Source organism: Oncorhynchus kisutch, linkage group LG3 (assembly GCF_002021735.2).
Source record: "Oncorhynchus kisutch isolate 150728-3 linkage group LG3, Okis_V2, whole genome shotgun sequence".
NCBI classification, from domain to species: Eukaryota; Metazoa; Chordata; class Actinopteri; order Salmoniformes; family Salmonidae; genus Oncorhynchus; species Oncorhynchus kisutch.
In genome coordinates, this window is record NC_034176.2 from 38,504,462 (window position 1) to 38,532,349 (window position 27,888).

At 40.5% G+C, this 27,888-nt stretch overlaps 1 protein-coding gene across 5 annotated transcripts in view; it reads right to left on the minus strand.

Annotated features, from left to right (window-relative positions):
* unc5db (unc-5 netrin receptor Db) overlaps positions 1-27,264 on the minus strand; it is a 217,520-nt gene extending 190,256 nt beyond the window's left edge. For 3 of the 5 annotated variants that reach the window (XM_020474537.2, XM_020474523.2, XM_020474518.2), the window contains exon 1: positions 26,918-27,264. In XM_020474537.2, the coding sequence (XP_020330126.1) occupies positions 26,918-26,999 (82 nt within the window). In that variant the 5' untranslated portion in view covers positions 27,000-27,264. The remainder of the gene's footprint in view (positions 1-26,917) is intronic. The other 2 variants (XM_031805627.1, XM_020474531.2) reach the window with 1 other exon arrangement.
* Positions 27,265-27,888: the final 624 nt, after the last annotated feature.

Below are 27,888 nucleotides of genomic sequence, written 5' to 3' on the forward strand. Positions count from 1 at the left end.
TTGAGTATGCGCATGATAAAAAAACTATACAAAATAAACTATTTTTAGAACACAAGGCCCACACGAAATGTGCGCATTTATTTATATACCAACAGTGTGCAACAATGCCTAATTTATTGTTACCATCATGGATAACAATTCCTAATAGCTAAATTGCCCCATCTATACTGAACAAAAATATAAAAATGCTACATTCAACAATTTCAACGATTTTACTGAGTTACAGTAGTTATAAGGAAATCAGTCAATTGAAATAATTTCACTAGGCTCTAATCTATGGATTTCACATGACTGGGCAGGGGCGCAGCCTGGGAGGGCAAATGCCAAGCCACTTGGGAGCCCAGTTTTTCCCCACAAAAGGGCTTTATTACAGACAGAAATAATCCTCCGTTTCATCGGCTGTCCGGGTGGCTTGTCTCAGATGATCCCGCAGGGGAAGAAGCCGAATGTGGAAGTCCTGGGCTGCAGTTGTGAGACCAGTTGGACATACTGGCAAATTCTCTAAAACATTGGATGTGGCTTATGGTAGAGAAAATAACATTACATTATCTGGCAACAGTTCTGGTGGACATTCCTGTAGTCAGCATGCTAATTGCATGCTCCCTTCAAAACTTGAGACATCCGTGGCATTGTGTTCTGACAAAATTACACATTTTAGAATGGCCTTTTATAGTCCTCAGCACAAGGTTCACATGTGTAATGATCATACTGTTTAATCAGCTTCTTGATATGCCACACCTGTCAGGTGGATGGAATATCTAGACAAAAGGAGAAATGCTTACTTACATAAACAAATTTGTGCACAACATTAGAGAGCTTCTTGTGCACATTCTGGGGATTTTTTATTTCAGCTCAAGAAACATGGGACCAACACTTTACATGTTGGGTTTATATTTTTGTTCATTATATATTCAAGTCAGTAAAAAAAAAGTGCCATTTAAGATTAATTTATTGAAACCGTAATATTAACTGGCTCTATTATATTGTGGAACACCATCTTTTAAAAAAGGCAGTAACCTCAACAGTGCTTGTTGAAGCCGTATGTTAGGAATCAAAAGGACTACATAAAAAGGTAGGCTAAGTAATTAAATATGAACTGAAATCAAATTGCAATTTGATAGGGCCATCTTCTGTACACCACCTCTACCTTGTCACAACAAAACTGATTGGCTCAAACGCATTAAGCAGGAAAGAAAATCCACAAATGAACTTTTAACAAGGCGCAATTGTTAACTGAAATGCATTCCAGGTGACTACCTCATGAAGCTGGTTGAGAGAATGCCAATAGTGTGCAAAGCTGTCATCAAGGCAAATGGTTGCTACTTTGAAGAATCTAAAATATAAAACAGTTTGATTTGTTTAACACTTTTTGGTTACTATGTAATTCCATGTGTTATTTCATAGTTTTGATGTTTTAACTATTATTCTGCAATGTAGAAAATAGTAAAAATAAAGAAAAACCCTTGTAGGTGTGTCCAAACTTTTGACTGGTGCTGTGTGTGTGTGTGTGTGTATATCATCACTGACATGATGAGCTATGTACGGCTGGGCTCTGGCGGGGTTACAGAGGCACTTGAGCGTTTTCCCCTACCAGCTGTTTTCCCCTACCAACCGCTGGAGTCGCACAAAATGGAATATGCAGTGCATTAGAAAAGTATTCAGACCCCTTGACTTTTTCATGTTACAGACTTATTCTAACATTTATAAAATAAAATAGGTTTTAAAATATTTTCACAAATTAATCAAAAAATCAAAAACAGAAATACCTTTTTTACATAAGTATTCAGGCCCTTTGCTATGAGACTCTAAATTGAGCTCAGGTGCACCCAATTTACCATGCTTGAGATGTTTCTATAACTTGATTGGAGTCCACCTCTGCTAAATTCAATTGATTGGACATGATTTGGAAAGGCACACACCTGTCTATATAAGGTCCCACACAGTTGACAGTGCATGTCAGAGCAAAAACCCATGAAGTCGAAAGAAATTGTCCGTAGAACTCTGAGACAGGATTGTGTCAAGGCACAGATCTGGGGAAGGGTACCAAAACATTTCTGCAGCATGGAAGGTTCCCAAGAACACAGTGGCCTCAATCATTCTTAAAAGCAGTTTGGAACAACCAGGACTCGTCCTATAGCTGGCCGCTCGGCCAACCTGGGAAATCGGGGGAGAAGGGCATTGGTCAGGGAGGTGACCAAGAACCCGATGGTCACTCTGACAGAGCTCCAAAGTTCCTCTGTCGAGATGGGAGAACCTTCCAGATGGACAGCCATCTCTGCAGCACTTCACCAATCAGTCCTTTATGGTAGATTGGCCAGATGGAAGCCACTCCTCAGTAAAAGGCATGACAGCCCACGTGGAGTTTGCCTAAAGGCACCTAAAGACTCTCAGACCATGAGAAACAAGATTATCTGGTCTGATGAAACCAAGACTGAACTCTTTGGTCTGAATGCCAAGTATCATGTCACGTCGAGGGCTGCCCTAAAAATATGCCTTAATTTAAAAATATATATATAAATATACTCTTAGCAATCATTTGACACCAAATGTGTAGTGCTCCTATGAACTTCACATTAGTGCTCGTGGGGCCTTTTACATATCTAATTGTTTCTGATCTGGATGGCAATCTCTGAGTGAATGATGAGATGCGAGAGGAATGATTCATTTAGACAGCTGGAATTTCAAAGCAGTATTAGTCCTTCTTATCAACTTAATCTTGACAACAACACAGTTAAATTCAATAGTTGCTGTGGCAACAAGCAGCAAGCCTCTCTGCAGTCAAAGATAACGTCACAAAAACAACTTACTAGAGTACAGCTTCAGGAACTGTGCAAGAATAAATAAGGACTAAATAAAGGATCAAATATCACTTGAGCGCAGGAAGATGGATAGATGAAAATGGATTTTCATAGGTAATTTTATTCACCAACCCTACTGCTCTTCTTTGACATACTGTTCTTTGCAGACTCCCTGCTAAAACCAAAACACCAGAAGAATGGGGGTGAGGAGGGTCAGAGGTATATGCAGTATGGAAAACACTGAGATTGAGCTATCAATCTATCTCAGCTGTCTCTTCCCCTTACTGTTGCATCTACAATCAAACAATGTTGTGACTATGTTGTACAACTGTCATGTCTATAGGCTACTGTTAGCCTACCCTTCCATTTGCTGCATGATGTGCAAAGTGAATTCTGTGGTGATCGAAATATCAGCAACAGATGAGGCTTCTTGTTTGTGTTAAATTCACTCGCCTAACAACACCTACCTTTCTCCTTTATAGATCGCATATCCCAAACATGACTGTTTGTCTAGGGGAATACAGTGACACTGACAGCTGTTCAATTCTCTGAACAATAAGATAATATAGTTAGTCCTAGAATTGAGTCTAAACACATGCACATCATTTTCAATAGGACCATTCCAGTGGTGTATGAATACAAATTGTGTATAAAAAGTGGTGAAGCTAGAAAAGTATCAATATTCAATTTCCTTCTCTCCAACCAGCGAACACAATTTGATAATGTCTAAAGACAATGCATTTCAAAATGTAAAAAGGCAGACATGATTCCAAAGCATAAGCATGAAAAGCCTCCCTTTACACAAATGAATTCAGCTCAAATCATCCCAGAATTCTCCTAGGACAGCAGTGGAGCGGGCTGTTTTTCCTGACACGCCATGAATAAAAAACGAACAGAGGTTTTTGCGATGGCCTGCGCCCTGCTTCAAAAACAGAAAGCTCAGCGCTCGCTCGTTTTCCCCCCAGTGCTCCAGTAATAGGCCGGTGGAAATAAACGTAATCACAACACTTTGTTCTCCCCAGTGATATAATTTCTTATTATTACTTTTCACCTCGTCCGCCTCTGAAACGACCATCAGAATCTCATTTGATTGTGTTTACATTTGTTTTGGATCCCAACCATGCTGATACTAAAAAGCGATTACTGCTTAAAGTCGCATCGGACCAAGAGAGAGAGACACATGAGATCTCTTCACAGAACAGGAACATGGAGGATTCACACAGCTCTAATGCTGACATTTACGATTGTAACTTTTCCCAAAAGTAAGATTGAATACATTCAAAAGAAAATAACTGATTATGACAAACATGGCCTTCAAGAGAAGCCTTTTGACTAAGAATCTAAAGAAATTAACATTTAACAAAGTCTAATAGTACATGACACTTTCCTTTCCATCTTAACTTTAATAAAATATACAATTGTCACATTAACTGTAACATCCACTCTCTAAATGATGGTCTCAGGGCATTCATCTTTCATTAATAGTTCATTTAACCCTTTAGACTTATGGGAATTGGCATATATAGATTGAAACGTTTCAATTTGTCCTTAACAGAAGAAAAATGAAAAGCATATGCATAACCATGGTAGCAATTAAAGGGGAACAGTTGGCGATTATGGGGAAATGATCAGACCAAAAGGTGAGGACACAACAGTTCACCTGACAAAAGTCTGAATTCAAACATTATGCTGTTGATTTTATGTGCATTTGACATTTACTGTACTTTTCACCGCATTTGTCGATAACGAAATCTTAAAATACTGTGGACACATTCAGTAAAGTAATAAGAATATCAATGGAAAATGCGGGGGGGAAATGCGGGACGTCTGTGAGTTGAATCCCAAATTAGAGCACTGTAAAGCGGAGACCCTGAGCTCTGACCTCATATATATAGGCTTATCAGTGAACAAATCTGACATTTTCAACCCATATACGGGTTGTGAGTGTAAAGGGCTACCCATTTAGAATAATGACGATCCTAGAGTTAAACTACCACTTCAAGGTTGAATGTCTTCAGCTTCCTACAGAGTTAAAAACCGCAGAGTCACACGGTCCGGTCCGACTGTTACGACTTAGCCAATGAAATTAGGTTTGTAAATATGTAATAATGGGCTCATTATAGATGTACTGCTCATTTTCTTCTTTCTGATGCAGCTATCTACTGTACCGATTGTGATAATTATTAATGAAAGTGAATGGGCCTTTAGAATCCGTCAATAGGGTATCTAAATCATGATCAAATAAAACTGTCGTTTATGAAGATAATTTGATTCTAATCAAAGATCACACTGTTCTCTGTGGTATAACCTGTAACACAAATCAAACCCAAACTCTTTCCCCACCACACCCTCCTCTGGGAAAACTTGACAATGGGAGGATGTCCATGTCATTAAAGGCAATTTCTTAAGCAACCCCGTTTCCAATTGATTTAACCGGTTGCAAATGGAGATTCAATTACGTTCTTCTTCCAAGTGAGTGCAGAGCTAACAGTCTACAGCCATCAATAGAGGACCTGCTTGGGGACAGTCAGTAGTGGTAGTGGTTGAGCCAGATAGTCAGAGCTCCTTTGCTGTGCACTCTGTTAAATTACCCCAGGTTAGTGTAGCATACTAAAGACCGACAAAGCAATTAGTTTTGGACCAGTGTTGCTCAACCTTCGTTAGAATAACCATTGCAAACAGGTCATGCATCAATACTATTGAACCGGTTGGAAGCTTTTATTTCCTAGCAAACAAGTTAAACTGATCATGGATTAGACTACTACAAACAAAACGAATGGTCAATAAGGAATAGGGAGGTCACCCTTGGCAACCAGCAACAGCAAAACAGTCATCCCAGCACATGCGATAGCACCGTCATGGGATGGCACCAAAATGAATTGAGGAAAATAGTGCTAACTACATAGGGAATAGGGTGCCACTTGAGACATGGACAAGTTTCACAAAATGGAGTTAGGGTGGTGGAGGGGCAATGTATTCCAGCTGTGGTACACTAAGCATCATAAAGGCTTGCAAGTCTTAACAGTGACCAGAGGACCTCTCATTCAGCCTACCAATCACAATTAAGTTTTTACTATCAGTATCGACCTCCCAGCCATTACAGAGCAGTAATAGAGGCCCTCCTTACATCTGCCATTAAAATAATGAGGTGCTCATACGAATGTTAGGGATTTTTTATGATTTTCACCTAAACGTATGATGGAGATTTATATTTCTTTCAGTAGGAAGTTGGACAAAGTGATTGAGATAAAAGCTCACTGTTATTCTACAACAACATACAAGAAAACGATAAGGAACATTTAATATGCACACATCACAGAGCACAGGGACTGCTGTCAAGGGTAGGCTATGTGTTGGGTTTCCATGAACACATAGGTACACTGGTCCAACTGTAAAACCACTGACCCACCAATTGTGATTCTTTGTATTCTAATTATATAGTTATAGTTCATCTACAATGTTCAGGAAATGAATGCATACAAGTAAAAAACAAAAACTTTCTAGTCTAATTCCATTCCATTTTTGTGTGCATTAATTTTCCCGCGGCAGATAAACAGTCAAAGCCGAGCTGAGAATTAATCTAGAAGGCCATTGAAGTGCTGCAAAATTCTACACTGGTCTATGCTTTCCTCCATTTTCTGCAATTACCTTTCTGTTTCACATTCAGCCCCAAGGACTGCTCATTCCTCAAGGTGCTGATAGATTACTTGTTGTCTTCTTTTTTTCTTACAGTCAGTTTGGATGCTCCTGCAATTCTATCTAAATGCAGACTTGTATTATGCAACACATGCGTCCAACAACTGTATGATATCCTCCGTTGCCAATGGATCAACAGAAATCTCTGAAAATGTATAGTCTGCTACAGTATACATGTTGTTCTAGTAATAATACTATATTGTCAGTGTAAATCATCTTAGAAAATAGAGATTTTGTTCCCCCTCAGTACTCCATCAGATTAATGTCTGGATCCCAGTTTGTATTTATGCAGTGAAGTCTGCAGCATTGCACATCACTCTCATAACCTGTAGCTAAATCAGTTGCTGTGCCTATTCAGTTGCTGTGCCTACTCATCATCAGTTGGATTTGGAATGTACAACAATCAATGATCTTCCATGAATTATTCTTTATTCTAAATTAACATTTGCATAAGAGCTTATTGATAGCTAGCTATATTTTCACAACACATTAGGACCTGCATTATTACATGGCACCAGCACCGATGAGTTCATACAGTACAGTAAAGGCTACGGCACCGGTCTCGATGCCCTCAGATCAGAAACATGGCAGGGTGCATTCTTGGCATGGCAAGAGGGGTGACGTTAAAAGCTTTTTACTGTTAGGAGGTGATTTCTGCTCCCTCCATGAGGGATAGCTTTTTTTCAGGGAGGAAGTGGATGGGTCTCACATGCCCTGGGATATATAAGAGGGCAGAATGGACTCCTATAAAATAGAAGATGGCTCTTATCTCAGTGTGTGTCCTTCCACTAAGAACATGACATTAAATCACTGTGAGCTTGGATGCCTACCGCCTCGGGCCGACACTAGGCTACTTCATTGCACGCAAAGGACAAGTATAGCTCAGTCGGATACAATTTAGAAATGTGAATATTTCCATACAATGCTTACTACAGCTTCAAAAAAACGATATGATCTTGGCGTGTGGCGTGTGGGTAAGGAATAAAACCAACAAAGCTGCAGCGTGACCTGAAAGGGCGAGATGAATACATCATGATCTTAAAATGTGAGGTTTGTGGGACCCACAATGGAGCTGACCCTCAAGAGGTATTTAAGAACAAAAACAGTATTTTAAAGGGAAACATTCAAGAGGATGCCTTCAGGGAAATAACAAACCAAAAGTCACTCAGCTTGGAGTACAATGCCGTTTTCAGAAATGCTGACTGAGTCAGAGGAAAATCAATAAACGCCACCACAGATCAAAGTCTACTGTTATCCACCTCCTACACATGCTCATTAAAAAGGCCTAACAAAAGAAGTCTGTAACTACACTGAATGAAAACTTGATCGCAAAATAAAACACAAGAAACAGAAAAGGGTCCTCATATAGGTATAGCGTAGACAAACGCAACAGTTAACCCTCCTAGACATTCAACTATGAGACTTTGAGAGCCCTCTAACCAAGAGCCATGGCATCATCAGGATATGGTGGGAGATGTACCTCTTCAGGTGTTGTATCATAATGCTTTTGACATCCGGCTGAGGAGCGGTGAGGACTTAACTGCAGCTGTCCCAAGTCTTCACCACATGTACCGTCTGCCTCATTATCCTGTCCAAAACCGTGGCTTGAAATATGCCGAAACCGTCTCTGCTCCTTGTAAACTGATGCCTGATGCTTCCACCCCTATGACAGTTTTTAAATGTGTTTTTGTATTACTCAGTTTCACTGTAGCCAGCACCCTTGAGGCGTACTCTGATCATTCATCAATTCAGTTCAAACTCACAGTGAGTGAGTTTATATGAAAAGGGAGGGTACGGTAGGGAGGGTGGGAACAGACTGCCACAAGGAGATAGGACATAAAACAGATAAGCAGTCAAGAAATTCAGTCAGGAAAAGTTTACAATCAAGATGACGGTGTCTATAGAACATAGTAATATTAAACCAAATTCAACAGCTGACATAGAACTGAAGCAAAATTCCAGGGTGAAACAAAAGGATATGAGCTAACTGGGATTTGGTTCTACGTGAATAACGGATCAAAACAGTCGGTTCATATGCCATTTAAATTTGACAGCATGCTCAAAAACTGATCAGCTATGCATCAATCTTCATACTTCCACATCAGTCAAAATCTGGTGGTGCACATTGTAGAACTCTAATGCTGGAAGATGAATAGTAGAATGCTCTCCAAGTCTAATTTACATAGAAACACTTCTTCACTTATCAAAACGGATACTGCTGCATTGATCAAATAACCCAATATCCAGACTGAACCCCCGTTGTCCTTGGCAGTTCTTCTCTCTGAACTAGTTTCATCTCAGCAGCCTCTATATGTAACCAAGTCAGAATGAAAAGCTCACTCCTCGGCTTGAAATGCCTCTAACTATGCCACCAAATTGCTAGCTTTTCTGTGGCATAGCTGGGCAGTCAAGTGTGTTTCTAAGACAGAGGACCAGAGAACACTCACAGTATTGGGCTTTTCATAACCCACCTGGGCACAACCAACATATGGTTGAGTTGTCAACTAACTTTCCAATCAGTTTTCCACATTGACTCAAAGTCATCACATTACATTTTTTGGGGTTGAAATGATATGGAAATTACATTGATTCAACCAGTTTTTGCCAAGTGGGAAATAATGGAATGAATAGTCCAATAAGGTCTGAATAGCTACCATGGACCCATTATAGAAATGGCTTGGTCCGCCAGGCTAGAGTGTGCTATGGCTGTGTTTCTACACTCTATTTATCACAACTTGTCCTACAGCACTGACTGCTCTGCTCTGTTCTCTCCCACTGAATTTGCTCGATGGATCATCAGAGGACATGTTTGAACAGCTGACCCCCGGGCCTCAGATGAAGAGGCTAAAGAAACAGTGAAAAGACCAGACTGACTTGTAGCAAAGTGTGGGTAAAATCACTGGGTATGCCAAGCCAGAAAACAAATGCCATATTACAACCTGTGATGTGATAATTGCGTTGTTTGCTCTGTACCCTGTTAGGCATATATCACGGTCGCAAGGCATATGAACTAAGGCCAAGCCAATAAGAAGATAGTGGCAGAATATATATTTTTTAAATATTTGTATTTATTTCACCTTTATTTAACCAGGTAGGTTAGTTGAGAACAAGTTCTCATTTACAACTGCGACATGTCCAAGCAAAGCAGTGCAACAAAAACAACAGCACAGTCACACATGGGATAAACAAACATACAGCAAATAACACAATAGAAAAATCTGTATACAGTGTGTGCAAATGAAGTAAGGAGGTAAGGCAATAAATAGGCCATAGTGGTGAAGTTATTACAATTTAGCAATTAACACTGGAGTGATAGATGTGCAGATGAGGATGTGCAAATAGAAATACTGGTGTACAAAAGAGCAGAAAAACAAAAACAAATATGGGGATGAGGAAGGTAGTTGGTTGGATGGTCTATTTACAGATGGGCTGTGTACAGCTGCAGCAATCGGTAAGCTGCTCTGACAGCTGATGCTTAAAGTTAGTGAGGGACATATGATTCTCCAACTTCAGTGATTTTTGCAATTCGTTCCAGTCATTGGCAGCAGAGAACTGGAAGGAAAGGAGGTGTTGGCTTTAGGGATGACCAGTGAAATATACCTGCTGGAGCGCGTGTTACGGGTGGGTGTTGCTATGGTGACCAGTGAGCTGAGATAAGGCGGAGCTTTACCTAGCAAAAACTTACAGATGACCTGGAGCCAGTGGGTTTGGCGACGAACATGTAGCGAGGACCAGCCAACAGGAGCATACAGGTTGCAGTGGTGGGTAGTATATCGGGCTTCGGTGAAAAAAACGGATGGCACTGTGATATACTGCATCCAATTTGCTGAGTAGAGCGTTGGAGGCTATTTTGTAAATGACATCGCCGAAGTCAAGGATAGGTAGGATAGTCAGTTTTACGAGGGTATGTTTGGCAGAATGAGTGAAGGAGGCTTTGATGTGAAATAGGAAGCCGATTCTAGACAAAATTTTGGATTGGAGATGCATAATAGGAGTCTGGAAGGAGAGTTTACAGTCTAGCCAGAGAGTCCACATTTAAGTCAGAACCGTCCAGAGTAGTGATGCTAGTCGGGCGGCGGGTGCAGGCAGCGATAGGTCGAAGAGCATGCATTTAGTTTTATTAGCATGTAAGAGCAGTTGGAGGCCACGGAAGGAGTGTTGTACGGCATTGAAGCTCATTTGGAGGTTTGTTAACACAGTGTCCAAAGAAGGGCCGGAAGTATACAGAAAAGGGTGTCGTCTGCGTTGAGGTAGATCAAAGAATCACCCGCATCAAGAGCGACATCCCTGAAATATACAAAGAAAAGAGTCGGCCCTGTGGCACCCCCATAGAGACTGCCAGAGGTCCGGACAACAGGCCCTCCGATTTGACACACTGAACTCTATCTGAGAAGTATTTAGTGAACCAGGCGAGGCAGTCATTAGAGAAGCCATGGCTGTTAAGTCTGCCAATAAGAATACGGTGATTGACAGAGTCGAAAGCCTTGACCAGGCCGATGAAGACGGCTGCACAAGTACGGTCTTTTATCGATGGCAGTTATGATATTGTTTAGGACCTTGAGCGTGGCTGAGGTGCACCCATGACCAGCTCAGAAACCAGATTGCATAGCAGAGAAGGTACGGTGGGATTCGAAATGGTCGGCAATCTGTTTGTTGGCTTTCGAAGACTTTAGAGTCTAGAGTGTCTCCACCTTTGAAGAGGGGGATGACCTTGGCCGCTTTCCAATCTTTAGGAATCTCACACGATTGGAAAGAGAAGTTGAACAGACTACTAATAGGGGTTGCAACAATGGCGGCAGATAATTTTAGGAAGAGAAGGTCCAGATTGTCTATCCCAGCTGATTTGTAGGGATCCAGATTTTGCAGCTCTATCAGAACATCAGCTGTCTTGATTTGGGCGAGGGGGGGGGGGGGGGGGGGGGGGTTGGGCCAGTTGCTGCGGGGGGTGCAGAGCTGTTGGCCGAGGCTGGGGTAGCCAGGTGGAGTGCATTGCCAGCCGTAGAGAAATGCTTATTGAAATGATCGATTATTGTGGATTTATCAGTGGTGACAGTGTTTCCTAGCCTAAGTGCAGTGGGTAGCTGGGAAGAGGTGCTCTTATTCTCCATGGACTTTACAGTACCCAAAAACGTTTTGGAATTCGTGCTGCAGGATGCAAATTTCTGTTTGAAAAAGCTAGCCTTTGCTTTCCTAACTGACTGTGTATATTGGTTCCTGACTTCCCTGAAAAGTTGCATATCGCGGGTGCTATTCGAAGCTAGTGCAGTATGCCACAGGATGTTTTTGTGCTGGTCAAGGGCAGTCAAGTCTGGAGTGAACCAAGGGCTATATCTGTTCTTAGTTCAAACATTTTTGAAAGGGGCATGCTTATTTAAGATGGTGAGGGAAGAACTTTTAAAGAACCACAGGGCATCCTCTACTGACGGGATGAGGTTGATACCCGGGCCATGTCAATTGGAAAGGCCTGCTCGCAGAAGTGTTTTAGGGAGCATTTGACAGTGATGAGGGGTGATCGTTTGACAGCGGACCCATAACAGACGCAGGCAATGAGGCAGTGATCGCTGAGATCCTGGTCAAAAACAGCAGAGTTGTATTTAGAGGGCAAGTTGGTCAGGATGATATCTATGAGGGTGCCCATGTTTACAGGCTTGGGGTTGTACCTGGTAGGTTCCTTGATCATTTGTGTGAGATTGAGGGCATCTAGCTTAGATTGTAGGATGGCTGGGGTGTTAAGCATATCCCAGTTTAGGTTACCTAACAGTACGAACTCTGGTGATAGATGGGGGGCAATCAATTCACATATGGTGTCCAGGGCACAGCTGGGAGCTGAGGGGGGTCTATAACAAGCAGCAAGAGTGAGGGACTTATTTCTGGAGAGATGGATTTTTAAAAGTAGAAGCTCGAACTGTTTGGGCTGATCTGGATCGTCTAGTGCGTTGGGAAAAGAGAAAAAAAAGGAGCAGATTTCTGGCAACGAATCCTTCAGAACTAACCTGCTCTGGGGCAGGCTAACTCACGGCTAACTCCACTTACCCTGAATGAAATGACATAGCCACGAGTTGAGGACCAATTAAATAAGATTCCCTCCCTCTTCCAAAGATTGTGTCATCACCCCCTATTTTATTACTACATTTTTGTAAATTAAAAAATAGTGATGGTAAAATATATCACATTACACATTTAGTAATAGTAGAATAGATTTTAAACTTCACGCACAGTAACACTTTTGCATGACTTAAAGCTACAATATATAACTTTTTTGGCGACCTGACCCAATTCACATAGAAATGTGAGTTTTAGATCTTTCATCTCATTGAAAGTATCTATAATAAGTGGCAGATCTGTTCTACGTGCGCTATTTCTATGCTTAACACCTTTAAAATTTAGTTTTTGTGTCTTTTACTTCCGGTTTTGTACACCAGTTTCAAACATATTTGTTGGTCTGATGTGATTAATGAGGAGCATCCAGATGCTGCAATTGATGAATTTATGAAATTGCTTCTTCCAATTATTGATAAAGATGCACCTGTTAAGAAACTGAATGTTAGAACTGTTAAGAATCCATGGATTGATGACGAATTTAAAAACTGTATGGTTGAAGGAGATGGGGCAAAAGGAGTGGCTAATAAGTCTGGCTGTACATCTGACTGGCTTATTTACTGAAAATTGAAAAAATGTGTGACTAAACTGAACAAAAAGAAGAAGAAACTGTATTATGAAGCCAAGATCCATGATATAAAGAATGGGGGGGACTTGAGTACTTTAAAGTAAACAATGGGCAGAAAAACAAATTCAATTCCATCTTTCATCGAATCAGATGGCTTATTCATCACAAAACCATTTGACGGTGCCAATTATTTTAATGATTATTTCATTGGCGAAGTGGGTAAACTTGGGCAGGAAATGCCAACAGTGAGCAATTATACTCATGCATAAAACAACAAATAATGAAAGAAAAGTATAGTTAGTGTGGGAAAGGTGGAAACATTATTGTTATCAATCAATAATGAAAATCTCCTGGCATTGACAACTTCGATGGAATGCTACTGAGGGTGGTAGCTGACTCTATAGCCACTCCTATCTGTCATATTTTTTAATCTGAGCCTAGAGAAAAGTCTTTGTACTCAGGCCTGGAGGGAAGCCAAAGCAATTCCGCTACCCAAGAGTGGTAAAGCAGCCTTCACTGGTTCTAACAACAGACCTATAAGCTTGCTGCCAGCTCTTAGCAAACTGTTGGATAAAATTGTGTTTGAACAAATACAATGCAATTTCTCTGTAAACAAATTAACAACAGACTTTTAGCATGCTTATAGAGAAGGGCACTGACTGATGGTTGAAAGAAATAAGAAGATTGTGGGAGCTGTACTGTTAGATTTCAGTGCAGCCTTTGATATTGACCATAGCCTGACCATAACCTGTTGTTGAAAAAAATTTATGTGTTATGGCTTTTCAACCTCTGTCATATTGTGGATTCAGAGCCATCTATCTAATCAAACTCAGAAGGTTTTCTCTAATGTCAAACATGTAAAGTGTGGTGTACCGCAGGGCAGCTCTCTAGGCTCTCTACTCTTTTCTATTTTTACCAATGACCTGCCACTGGCATTAAACAAAGCATGTTTGTCCATGTATGCTGATGATTCAACCATATACGCATCAGCAACCACAGCTAATTAAGTCACTGAAACCCTTAACAAAGAGTTGCAGTCTGTTTTGGAATGGGTGGCCAGTGATAAACTGGTCCTGAACATCTCTAAAACTAAGAGCATTGTGTTTAGTACTAATCATTCCTTAAGATCTAGACCTCAGCTGAATCTGGTAATGAATGGTGTGGCTGTTGAACAAGTTGAGGTGACTAAATTACTTGCCGTTACCTTAGATTGTAAACTGTCATTGTCAAAACATATAGATTCAATGGTTGTAAAGAAGGGGAGAGGTCTGGCTGTAATAAAGAGATGCTTTGCTTTTTTTACACCACACTCCAAAAAGCAAGTTCTGCAGGCTCTAGTTTTGTCTAATCTTGATTACTGTCCAGTCGTGTGGTCCAGTGCTGCAAGGAAAGACCTAGTTAAACTGCAGCTGCCCCGAACAGAGCAGCACATTTTGGAACTTCCTTCTATCTCATATTGCTCAAATAAACAGCAAACCTGGTTCCAAAAAAAGAGATAAAGCAACACCTCGCGGCACAACGCCTCTCCCCTATTTGACCTATATATTTCACAGCGGTTCAGATGGTACAGTGATTCTCTACAGAATGACTTCTTGTTTTGTCACAAACTAAAATTAGGCAAACTATTAGAATTTTAGCAACCAGGAAATGGAAGCGTGATTTCTGCATAGTGCATCTTTAACACAATTATTTTATTGATAGGAGTCCCCAAAAAAAAGGTGCTTGTGGCACTTCTAAAAGCCTATTTCAGACCATAGGCCGCTGAATTTGCAAGATAAATCTTCTTTCATTTTGATTTCAGCACAAATAAAAATGTGGCACTGACTCGCCACGGATTGATGTTTCAGCATGGTTTCAATGTAGAGTCCAGTGTTCGACTAGCCATGTGTGACATGCATGCTCAGTTACAAGCCTGCTAGTGTTAGCGGCAGGCAGACAAGCAATATCCACCGACAGAGTACGGATGAAGCCTGAGCTGGAATGTGAAGATAACTGAAGCTTGTTAGCTTTAGAAAACCCTGATTAAACCTAGCTTGCTTTGTAGGATAACCCACAGGAAAATCAGCTACAAGTGATTTTAATTTTGGAAATCTGTTCCCAAGTATTTCCAAGCATAATAGAGAGACACGTGATCATATACAAATGTAAGCAAGGTTTGAAATTATTATGTTTTAGTCAAATATATCTGTTAGGGCTTGTTAAAAGGCACGTAGCATCATCAAGGACCCAACACACCCCAGCCACGAGCTGTTCACTGCCTTACTATCGGGCAGACGGCATCGGAGCATGAAGTCTGACACCAACTGTCTGAGACAGTTTCTATCTTCAAGCCATTAGACTGCTGAACACTTGAACTAGACTAACCACCTGCTCTGATTCTCTGCACCTTAGCACACATGCACTCACTCATGCGCACACACACACACACACACACACACACCAGACTCGTTATACTGCTCAATTTATACACCGACTATAAATTGTGCCTTCCTGTATTATACTTATGCTCAAATGTATTATTCTACTCTACTGAGCAATTAACTTTATGTTTGTATTTTTATCTTAAAATGTTTCTTATTGTTGCATTGTCAAGCATGAACCTGCAACTAAGCACTTTGTTGGACGATGTACAGTATACCACGCGTATCCCTTACATACTAATACAACTATTTGTAATTATGTTCCGGACCATCCGCTCAAGAAAAAAAAAACGGCCTGCGGCTGAATCTAGATGATGATCCTCGTAATAGGGTGTCATTTTGGATTAGGGATGGGCATTTGACATTTTTGGACTGTTTTGAGTACTCACATGATTTTTGCACATGTACAAATGGAACACAAGAGTCGAAGTAAATGAATGTTGTCTTCAAGAGAAATTTCAAAGCACATTCCACCAAATAGTTTTCCAGAAAAAAAATGTGATCTCTGGTCAAAGATCGAGTACTCCATTACTCATGCCTAACCCTATTCTGGTGGACTGACTGAGGATGGAGATTGTGTACTAGGTACGTAATAGGTCACCATTGGGGCCAGCTCACTATGACACTGTCCGTCCATCCATCCTCACTGAAGAGTGAAGCGCTGCTCTCCGCACTTTAACTACACATTTCAGTGCCCCATATATAAAAATGTCCAATAATTAACACCATGTAAAACCTTTAGGTTCACACAATGCTCATTCAAAATCAATACTTGTAACTGTTACTGTGAATAGAATGGCAAACAATAGAGGTGAATTAGCATAGATTAACTTTATAGTATGTTAGGGTCCTTCATTTGAAAGCTAGTGGACATAATACTCCCTAACCACTACAGAGCTGTGGATTTCAGTTGTAATTACTGAAAGAAAAAATCATTTCTAGGTCATCCAACTCAATATTGTACCCTCAACACTGGTCAATAGAATAGAACTAACAGGTTCAAAAGGACAGCCCACACTTTACTGAGGAACCTCACTATCAAAAGGCCATTTGTTTGAGATAGTCAAATATACATTTCAGCAATTCACCCATAAATCAACATGACATGTATTTCGATAATAATATTGAATTTTCTCTGACAGAATGAAAGATATTGGCTTTCTTTTCAACTGACATACCTGTAACTACATGAAGGCTCATGGCAGGATTCAAATCAGAGATCTGCCTTAGAAGTGGTTGTGCAATAACAAATTTGATACTGCCCCCCGCCCACGGCCTGTTGCGTAAAAAACATGGCGTAAATGCTACAGCGTAAATACTGCATTGTATGTTGGATTGAAGTGAGCCCTTGAGAGAACCTTTGGACAGGTACATTTTCTATTTCTGATAAATAGACCACTTTCAACCTCTCCAATCAGCAGTCTTTTGTTCTGAGGGACAAAGAAACATTATGTTCATGCTAATTAAACATAACTTTTGTTAGCAAGGATTTTTCATAACGATGTAAACATTCTTACAGAAGTGTGTGTGTGTCGAGTAGGTGTTATGGCTGCTTGGCATTTTGCTAAAGAGGATGCTATCGTAACAACTCTTGTAAAAAGCACATCTGGTGCAGACCATCTGTAAATACTGATATAGTAAAGTTAGCCAGTCACCTCCATATTTGGACACCATGGTCAAATCAGTGTGTTAGACACTCGCGCTATCACAAAAACAAAACAATCGCAATGGCAAATTATTCATACAAAATTATTTCCGCAAAATGTGTAAGGAAAACAAAACTGTGCCAATTCCGATAAAATTATAACAGGTAAACCATAAACCAACCAACACTAAACAACCCGCATGACACACACAGGGCCATCTGCTTCCAGGGTGAATACGAAGACAATTGTTAGCAAATAAAGATTTGTATTAGTATACTATTCAAACATTTCTTATGAGCAAACTGTTCCAAAGTAATGTGGCTAACAGTTAACATAACATAATTGTAACATTTTTTGTTAAAAACTGACCCGTTCTGTTTCTTTTTTGCAGATCTGGTTGGCATACTCAAGACTCATGTAACTCTGAAAACTACACTGAACAAAAATATAAAACACAACATGCAATAATTTCATACAGTTCATATAAGGAAATCAGACAATTTAAATAAATGATATGGATTTCACATGACTGGGAATACAGATATGCATGTTGGTCACAGACACCTTAAAAAAAGAGCAGACTTCTCCAGTGTGACAGTGGCCATCGAAGGTGAGCATTAGCCCACTGAAGTCGTTTACGACGGCGAACTGCAGTCAAGTCAAGACCCTGGTGAGGGCAATGAGCATGGAGATGAGCGTCCCTGAGAATGTTTTTGACAGTTTGGTTGTGCAAACCACAGTTTAATCAGCTGTACAGCTGGCTGGGCTCAGACGATCCCACAGATGAAAAAGCTGGATGTGGAGATCCTGGGCTGGCATGGCTACACCTGGTCTGCGGTTGTGAGGCCGGTTGGACGTACTGCCAAAGGACATTGGAGGTGGCTTACGGTAGAGAGATAAACATTCAATTCTCTGGCAACAGCTTTGGTGGACACCCTGTGCAGTCAGCATGCCAATTGCACGGTCCTTCAAAACTGTAGCATTGTGTTGTGTGACGAACTGCACATTTTAGAGTGGCCTTTTATTGTCCCCAGCATAAGGTGCAGGGATGTACACAAAATTTGAGAGATACCATTTTGGGCGTATGGAACATTTCTGGGATCTTTTATTTCAGCTCATGAAACATGAGACCAACAATTAACATGTTGTGTTTATATTTTTGTTCAGGATATATATATATATATTTACAAAACAATAATCTAATCAGTTACCTTGGAGTTACAATTGTAATTATTTTCCTAATTTTAAATGATATTTGCATAATTTAACTTTAAGTCACTGACAAATTAGGCAATAGTATTAACCAAGGAAGATTTGCAAATGGGTACTAGGGTGCCTGCCCTGTGTTAAGCATGGCCGCTTGGAAGTAATTGCTCTTTAGTACAAAGTAGGATTATTTCATGCTTGGAAAAAGAAAATATGCATGTGATGAAGGGAACACAAGTATGCAACTTTATTGTGATTCTGTGTAGTTTTTTGTCCTTACTATGACAAGTGACAACTTACCAGTGACTATTTCTCACTACACAGAGAAGCTAACTGGGGGCTAGACAACTAGGGTGTGGACAGATTCAGTAGAGACATGAACAAAGACCATGATCTCTTTCAGAGACGCTGCAGTGTTGGTTCTGTCTCTGAACTGCATAACATAAAGGAGTCATACAAGCACTGGGTTACAAGCTGCAAGCACTTTAGACCTTGCTTTAATTAGTCCCTAGAGCGGCCACATTTCTCAGGCTCCCAGAAAATAATATTCCCCCGCCCAGTCATCAAGTGCCCACTCTCCTCTATGATGCTCCGCTCTCCCCTCCATATTTCCACTGTCTGTTAACACTTAACATACTTTCAAACGGTCTCTTGAATTGAAGCACTTTTCTGTTTTTCAGCATTAGAGCATCGAGGAAAGGTTTTGTACACACTTATTCAAGCAGCTCTTAGTTAGGTGGGTGCAGTAGGCAACGAGTGAACAATTTTGAGAGCTTGGGACTATGTTCTCTGTCAAAATGGAGTTATTGACTTGTTCTTTTCAATGTTCCCTACCAATACAGTACTCTAAATACCACAAATTCATGTAGTTAAGTTCAAATAATACAAGGTAAAAACTGCTGACACCATTCAAACTAATGAGGGTTCGGACACGGGCATTGGCTAATGGAATTCAAAACAATGCTGGTTTTTTTCTTCCTTTCAGGCATTGCCTATATTGATTTGTCCAAGTTGTCGGTGAGAGTGAGAGAAAGAGCTCACTCACAGTAACACCATCTGGGGTGTAATTTGAAGCTAGTTATCCACTTTAAACACTTTCTCTCCAAGCCAAACAGCTATATTAGAGCTGGATAATGATGCACATTGTCACAAAGAGAAAAGCACAGAAAAGAGAGTAGTGCACCCAACCTATATGAGCTGTACTGTATGCTCATACAAAGAAAGAAATCAACAACTGAAATGGATGCATGTATTGTATTTAATAATCCTGAAAGACGAGTCATAAAATACCTGCAAAGTGCCTAAATGACAGCAATCTCAAGCAGTAGCTACTAGCTGTTCTAACAGAGCAAGGGGGCTGTGCTTTTAATACCACCACCATTACTGTATATCACTTCTGAATGTATAGCCATTTGGTTTCATTTAAATGTAAATCTGGGCACTGAACTGCACACTTTGACACCCCAGGCAGACAGATTCTGATGATTCATTCTCGAACAGAACGGCAGTTGGAAATATCACAGCCCCCTACTCTCTCTCAGAGTGGAAACAACAAATTTGACCTTCGTCTCATTTCATCAATGCCCTGCTACCCTGCAGAACACAAATGTAAAGATTCTGCAAAAACAACAAACATGTATATGGAAATTTCAGACCAATGTGTATTTTTCTTGTGTGTCAGTTGTTGTTCCAACTGTGTGAATCATATTAAGGACAGCTAACAGAGAAAAGCACAATCAGCAGCCTGGTTCACGGGTGAACTGATGTATGAAGCTATTTGATGAGTCTCCATGTCAAATGTCTCTAGGAGGGGTAGAAAAAGAAGGGGGTGGGTTGATGGTTTTAAGGCGTGCATCCCAAATTGCATCCTATCCCTTTATAGTGCCCTACTGCATAGGGCTCTGGTCAAATGTAGTCTACTATAAAGGGAATAGGGTGCCATTTGGGACACACACAAGGTTGGCTCATGAATGTACTGTAGTCTGCCTGACTGAGCATCCAGTGGGTGATCTGGCTGTAGAGCTGACAGCTATCTGTGCATTTGAGAGAACAGCACCACTGGGTGAGGGCTCAGACAAAAGATAAAATACATGCATTTGCATGTTGCTGCAGGGCCAGTTGATGCTGCACTGACTACTGACTTGGGGAGCAAACGGATGGACTGAATAATGCAAAGATTGTGATGAATTAGACAGCTTCCTTATCTAGTCTTCATTGCACTAACTGTATAATAACAGCTAAATAATACTCACTTCTAAGGGATACACAAATAAATAATGTTTCAGGTGACATTAAAAATGTATTAGAAATGCATGAGGTGAATTAAGAATTTATACAAAGGACATGTATATTCCATCAATTAATTGGAAACACAATACTGTGCTTTGTCGCAAACTAAGTCAATAAAAATGTATCCAGGACTCATTGCTTAGGTAAATTTCCGGTCCTTCATTTATCTATGGGTAGAGACTAAGAGATCCATTTTAAAGCTGCAATATGTAACTTTTCACATAGAAAAGTGTGTTATAGATCAGTCACTCATGGAAAGCAAGTATAAGAAGCAGTAGATATGTTCTATGTGCGCTACTTCTATGCTTCCCATTTTTAAGTTTCATAAAATGAAATTAGGCAAACTATTAGAATTTTAGCAACCAGGAAATGGCAGAGCGATTTCTGCATAGTGCATCTTAAACAAACCTAACGCAATGGCATATTTAAGTGCTGACGGCAGCGCTATAGGTCATGGGGTGTGTCAGAAATATTTATGCTATTTTAACACCCGTTATTATGACCGCAATAGCTGGCAGTAGTGCGCAAGACCTGGGCTTTGATTAATAAAACAAGTTGCAGGTGTAACAAGGGCTTGGCCACTCACTGGCCAATCAAGGCGTTCCATGGCTTAATAATGCCTTTGCGTTGCCATCAACTCCAATTCCGCTGTCCATTCCTAGTCCATTGTGGATTGATACTACAGTTTATTAAATAGCATAGGCTACAGTAAAGAGCGAAAGCAACAATAAAAATAATATGGTTTGGAGTGTTGACAGTCTAAATTGATGTAATTAGCTTCAAAGAGTATAGCACTTCAGCTCAAATAAAAAATTGTAGCAAGGGTCCCGTAAATTGTATTGTATGTGTGAGGCATGATCTCAATAAGAAAGAAATAGCCTAGGCCTACTGTTGAAATGACATTATACAGTATATACAGTGGGGCAAAAAAGTATTTAGTCAGCCACCAATTGTGCAAGTTCTCCCACTTAAAGATGAGAGAGGCCTGTAATTTTCATCATAGGTACACTTCAACTATGACAGACAAAATGAGAAAAATAAAAATCCATAAAATCACATTGTAGGATTTTTAATGTATTTATTTGCAAATTATAGTGGAAAATAAGTATTTGGTCAATAACAAAAGTTTATCTAAATACTTTGTTATATACCCTTTGTTGGCAATGACAGAGGTCAAACGTTTTCTTTAAGTCTTCACAAGGTTTTCAGACACTATTGCTGGTATTTAGGCCCATTCCTCCATGCAGATCTCCTCTAGAGCAGTGATGTTTTGGGGCTGTTGCTGGGCAACACGGACTTTCAACTCCCTCCAAAGAATTTCTATGGGGTTGAGATCTGGAGACTGGCTAGGCCACTCCAGGACCTTGAAATGCTTCTTACGAAGCCACTCCTTCGTTGCCCGGGCGGTGTGTTTGGGATCAATGTCATGCTGAAAGACCCAGCCACATTTCATCTTCAATGCCCTTGCTGATGGAAGGAGGTTTTCACTCAAAATCTCACGATACATGGCCCCATTCATTCTTTCCTTTACACGGATCAGTCGTCCAGCCCCAAAGCATGATGTTTCCACCCCCATGCTTCACAGTAGGTATGGTGTTCTTTGGATGCAACTCAGCATTCTTTGTCTTCCAAACACGACGAGTTGAGTTTTTACCAAAAAGTTATATTTTGGTTTCATCTGACCATTTGACATTCTCCCAATCTTCTTCTGGATCATTCAAATGCTCTCTAGCAAACTTCAGACGGGCCTGGACATGTACTGGCTTAAGCAGGGGGACACGTCTGGCACTGCAGGATTTGAGTCCCTGGTGGCGTAGTGTGTTACTGATGGTAGGCTTTGATACTTTGGTCCCAGCTCTCTGCAGGTCATTCACTAGGTCCCCCCGTGTGGTTCTGGGATTTTTGCTCACCGTTCTTATGATCATTTTGACCCCACGGGGTGAGATCTTGCGTGGAGCCCCCGATCGAGGGAGATTATCAGTGGTCTTGTATGTCTTCCATTTCCTAATAATTGCTCCCACAGTTGATTTCTTCAAACCAAGCAGCTTACCTATTGCAGATTCAGTCTTCCCAGCCTGGTGCAGGTCTACAATTTTGTTTCTGGTGTCCTTTGACAGCTCTTTGGTCTTGGCAATAGTGGAGTTTGGAGTGTGACTGTTTGAGGTTGTGGACAGGTGTCTTTTATTTTTATTTATTTTTATTTTACCTTTATTTAACCAGGTAGGCAAGTTGAGAACAGGTTCTCATTTACAATTGCGACCTGGCAGGCTGATATACTGATAACAAGTTCAAACAGGTGCCATTAATACAGGTAACGAGTGGAGGACAGAAGAGCCTCTTAAAGAAGAAGTTACAGGTCTGTGAGAGCCAGAAATCTTGCTTGTTTGTAGGTAACAAATACTTATTTTCCACCATAATTTGCAAATACATTCATTAAAAATCCTACAATGTGATTTTCTGGACTTTTTCTTCTCATTTTGTCTGTCACAGTTGAAGTGTACCTATGATGAAATTTACAGGGCTCTCATCTATTTAAGTGGGAGATCTTGCACAATTGGTGGCTGACTAAATACTTTTTTGCCCCACTGTACATATGAGATGAGTAATGCCAGATATGTAAACATTAAAGTGACTAATCTTCCATTCCTTAAAGTGGTCAATCAGATCACATAATGAATGTGTTGCCACCCTAGGGTCATGGACTACACAAAGGATATTTAGAACTTTTATTATTAATAAACACAAAATACTGTCTTACATGTCACAAAATATTGTGACATGGTACTTTGGCCATATTACCCAGTCACAAAAAAACACAACTATCTTGTCCCATGTGCATATGGGCACTGTGCATCACAAGATGTGCTTCCGCATACTGAAATTGTCACTTTTGCGCACGTTTTTAAGAACACCTCAGAAATTGCCACCCCTCTCACTTTAGCGCAAGTGTTCTCATTTAAAACAAGTAAATTACCAATCCTGGCACTAGGGTTTGAAAAAAGAACAGTGCCAGGTTTAACAGGTCGAAATCGCAAACGAGCGTGCGTTTCACAATTGCGCTGGCTTGACGCCAGCTGAAAGTAAAGCCCTAACTTCATGTCCTAAATGGCGCCCTATTCCATATAGTGCACTACTTTTGACCTGCGTCATAGTGCACTACTTTTGACCAGAGCCCTATGTAGGGGAAAGGGTGTCATTTGGGACACACATATTAATACACCACTGAGAATGAAATCTTCCATTGATAAATAAATGTTATGGTTGGCATCTCCAGCCATAATACACTCGTTATGATGTCAAACCTGCATCATTCTCTGACAGTTACCAATCAATCCTCATCAAATCCTCATTATGAATAGCAACATCAATCAGATATTTAGCTCACCCGAAATGCATCATCATATTCATATGTATGACCATGATTATCTATTGAACACATCGTTTTCACAATCTTCACCCAATCAACACACTGCGGTTGAGTTTTTCATATCTAAATACCATGTTCCATACTGATCAGGCATGATAACTGATCAATAGAAAAATTATATTTTTTATGAATCGCAAACAAATAACCCTTTTTTTAAATCATAAACATGCTGTAATCCACATGAAATTAGCATAGTTTATAGCATAATATGGCTACAGTATATGGTATGAAATCATATTGGCCTGTAGGCTACTTCATCCCTTATCCTTGGATGGATACAATTGAAATATCATTTTAAAAGTTTCCCTAGGGCCTCGTGCACTGTGCTTGCTTAAAGTAAAGTAGTGTTGTACAGGAAGAACCTCCGTTCATGACTCCTTGCATGATTGTCATTCGGGGTGAATAGGGATTTCGACATTTTTTTTATTTTTTTATTTTTTTATTTCACCTTTATTTAACCAGGTAGGCTAGTTGAGAACAAGTTCTCATTTGCAACTGCGACCTGGCCAAGATAAAGCATAGCAGTGTGAGCAGACAACAAAGAGTTACACATGGAGTAAACAATTAACAAGTCAATAACACAGTAGAAAACAAAGGGGGAGTCTATATACAATGTGTGCAAAAGGCATGAGGAGGTAGGCAAATAATTACAATTTTGCAGATTAACACTGGAGTGATGAATGATCAGATGGTCATGTACAGGTACAGATATTGGTGTGCAAAAGAGCAGAAAAGTAAATAAATAAAAACAGTATGGGGATGAGGTAGGTGAAAAAGGGTGGGCTATTTACCAATAGACTATGTACAGCTGCAGCGATCGGTTAGCTGCTCAGATAGCATCTCAATTGATGCTTAAAGGGATACTTCAGAATTTTGGTAATTAAGCTCATCATCTTCTTCCCCAGAGTCAGATGAACTTGTGGATACCCTTTTTATGTCTGCATGCAGTTTGAAGGAAGTTGCTAACTGACGTTAGCGCATTTGCTAACTAGCTTTAGCGCACTGGCTGGAAGTATATGGCTGGAAGTCTAACAGCTAGCATGTCAGCATTGGCTCGAAGAAGATAAAGGGCTTTGATTGACAAATCCCGAAGTATCCATTTTAGAGCTTAAATCTGTTGAGTGGTAGCAGGCACCAGGGGCAAGGTCCCAGTGCTTGAAAGGCTACCGTGTTGATGCCTTTTAGCTAATAGAATCAACCATGTCAGGAAAGGTGCATGCTACACCTGTTTTGACCTCAGAGTAATGTGTCACACGCAAGGAAGGGACATGAAGGGAGGTCTCTCTTCAGAGCAATTAGGCTACTGCAGTAGGCCTCTACCAAGAGAATACATAGGTATTGTCACAAAAGTCACCCTATTCCCTTTATGGGTCCTGGTCAAAAGTAGTGCATTGTAAAGGGAATAGGGTGCCATCTTTGTGCACTATAAAGAGAATACAATTGGGGACGTAGTCAGTTTTGCCTCTGGTTTGAAATTAAATGCATCTCATCCACATCCAAGTTTTACTGGAAATATCTTTCCCACCAGGAATGCAAATAAAATAAGTTTATGCCTTCATTGTAGAAGGCATAAAGACATGTAATATTTTCAGTAAGCGATAGCTGACAAGCCAATGCAGCACTGCAGTCAGTGCACAACACCTGTAGCACATCTTAACAGATCAGCAGTAGCACACCGCAGCTAACTGTGGGGGGAGCATTATCTGCCATACCCTTGAAGTACTATGGATACAGTAGGGCTAAATCTCAAATGGCACCATATTCCCTTAGGGCTCTGTTCAGAAGTAGTGCACTAGGGTGTCATTTGGGATGCACAATAGGGGCATTTTCATTAAGCCAATTCTGTATCAAAACATTTCTTAAACGGGGAAGGACCTACCTTCTTTGGACTTTTGATCACACACACACACACACACACACACACACACACACACACACACACACACAGGTTATAACCCTGGGTAAATCAGACATTTTCACTGCATTGTGAAAATGTCATGGTCATTAATCGTTAGAATAATGTCTATTGGAAAGTGTGTTCTGTCAGTAAATGTGTTAATGCCATGGTTAAAGTTGCTTTAAGGTAACATTCTAGTAACAAATTGAAAGGCATACTATGACTCAATAAGTAGACAGAAATATGGTAATTAAAAAATTAATTTGTGATTGCTTGATGGTCTAACCCTTTCCTTTATTGAACATCTTCATAATTTGATCTAGCTTTCTATATTTGCCTTTGAACTTGTTTTTTATAAATATGCTACTTAGCCATTGTGTGTAAAATAATTTCGCTCGCTAAATGGATAGTACTGTAGATGATGATGATCACAATGGCACCGTTATTGCGCCTGTTGAATCTCACTTCACACATATTGGTGTAAAGCTAAGGCTAATTCAATCAGCTCAATATAAGACAGAAGGCGTTAGTAAAGGAGGGAACGAAGTAGCCTACTGTATTAAGAGGCAGCACATGCCGACATGACCACGCAGTGCAACGTGGACAGAACCGTAGGCTATGTCCTTCTAGTGAAGTGATGACAGAAGAGAAGTCATGCTGATAATCAAATGGTTTAAACAGTTTTATCAAACAGTGTCCAACATAATCAAGTAGCCCTTCAGAGACAGTAACAAAACACAAGCAACGTGAAAGTGATGGGTAAGTGCGTAACTGAGAAACGGCATCTGTCAAGTTACTGGACCCAATGCAAGTAAAGTAAATACACACATCAATCCCACAGTGATGGACAAATACCCTAATTATTTCTTACCTTTAGATTTCGTGCAAGTTGTGCAATAAACAAGAAACACGAAGCCCAATGAGAGGTAGCGTCCCTTCGTCAGCGCAACCATACTGTAGCTGCTGCTTCACTTTCAAGTGAATACGCTGAACCGGGAGAGATTCTCCCGTTTCACCCTCTTCTTGCAAGCCTTCACAAGGTGCTGCCAGTAACAGCTTCCTACGTAATTATCATGGACCACGGGACAGTCACTCTCACCGGTTGGAACGAATCTGGCACTGACACACCGGAGAACTGCATCTTCTACTCACTTTTTACAGTGTAAACAGAAGTCGCGGACTTTTCTAACACCTCGCATGCCACAGTGTATTATGACAAACCGATGTTAGCCAATGGCACATCGCGGTGGGAGGGGAAAAGAGCAGACCAGCGGCGACGCCCTGAGAGCTGGGAGTTTTTACGTAATTGAACGTTGGGCATTTTCGATTTTTTTCGGTGAGCCGACTCATTTGGCTCCGTAAAAGACACGGCTCATTTGGATCCCAAACGGCTCTTCGTTCAAACTGCATAAACATCGACTTTGAATCATAAATAAATTGGAAAACTCCAATGTAAAGAACATTACTGTAGGTCAGATATTGAAATGCTCGTTCAAATGCATTTTTACCTGGCGAAATTATTAGATGACCTGCAAAAAAAGTTAAATGGACCAGATTGAAGCTCTCTCCCCAATGTATTGTTTCTGCAGGGAGGATTCACCATCGTTATATAATTACTTTGTAACTTATCTGCAGAAAAACGTTGTTTTGAGATAAAAATGTAAAAAACATTAGTAGCAGTATGCAAATCAGAGAGCCCAATGATCGGCTCTTTCCCAGATGCTATTCGGTTCCCGACGTTCACCAAAAAGACCCGATCAAAAAGAGCCGTTCGTTCGCGTACGGCTCTGTAGACGAGAGACAATATATTCGGCTCTATTTACTCTCCGATTCGAAAACGCC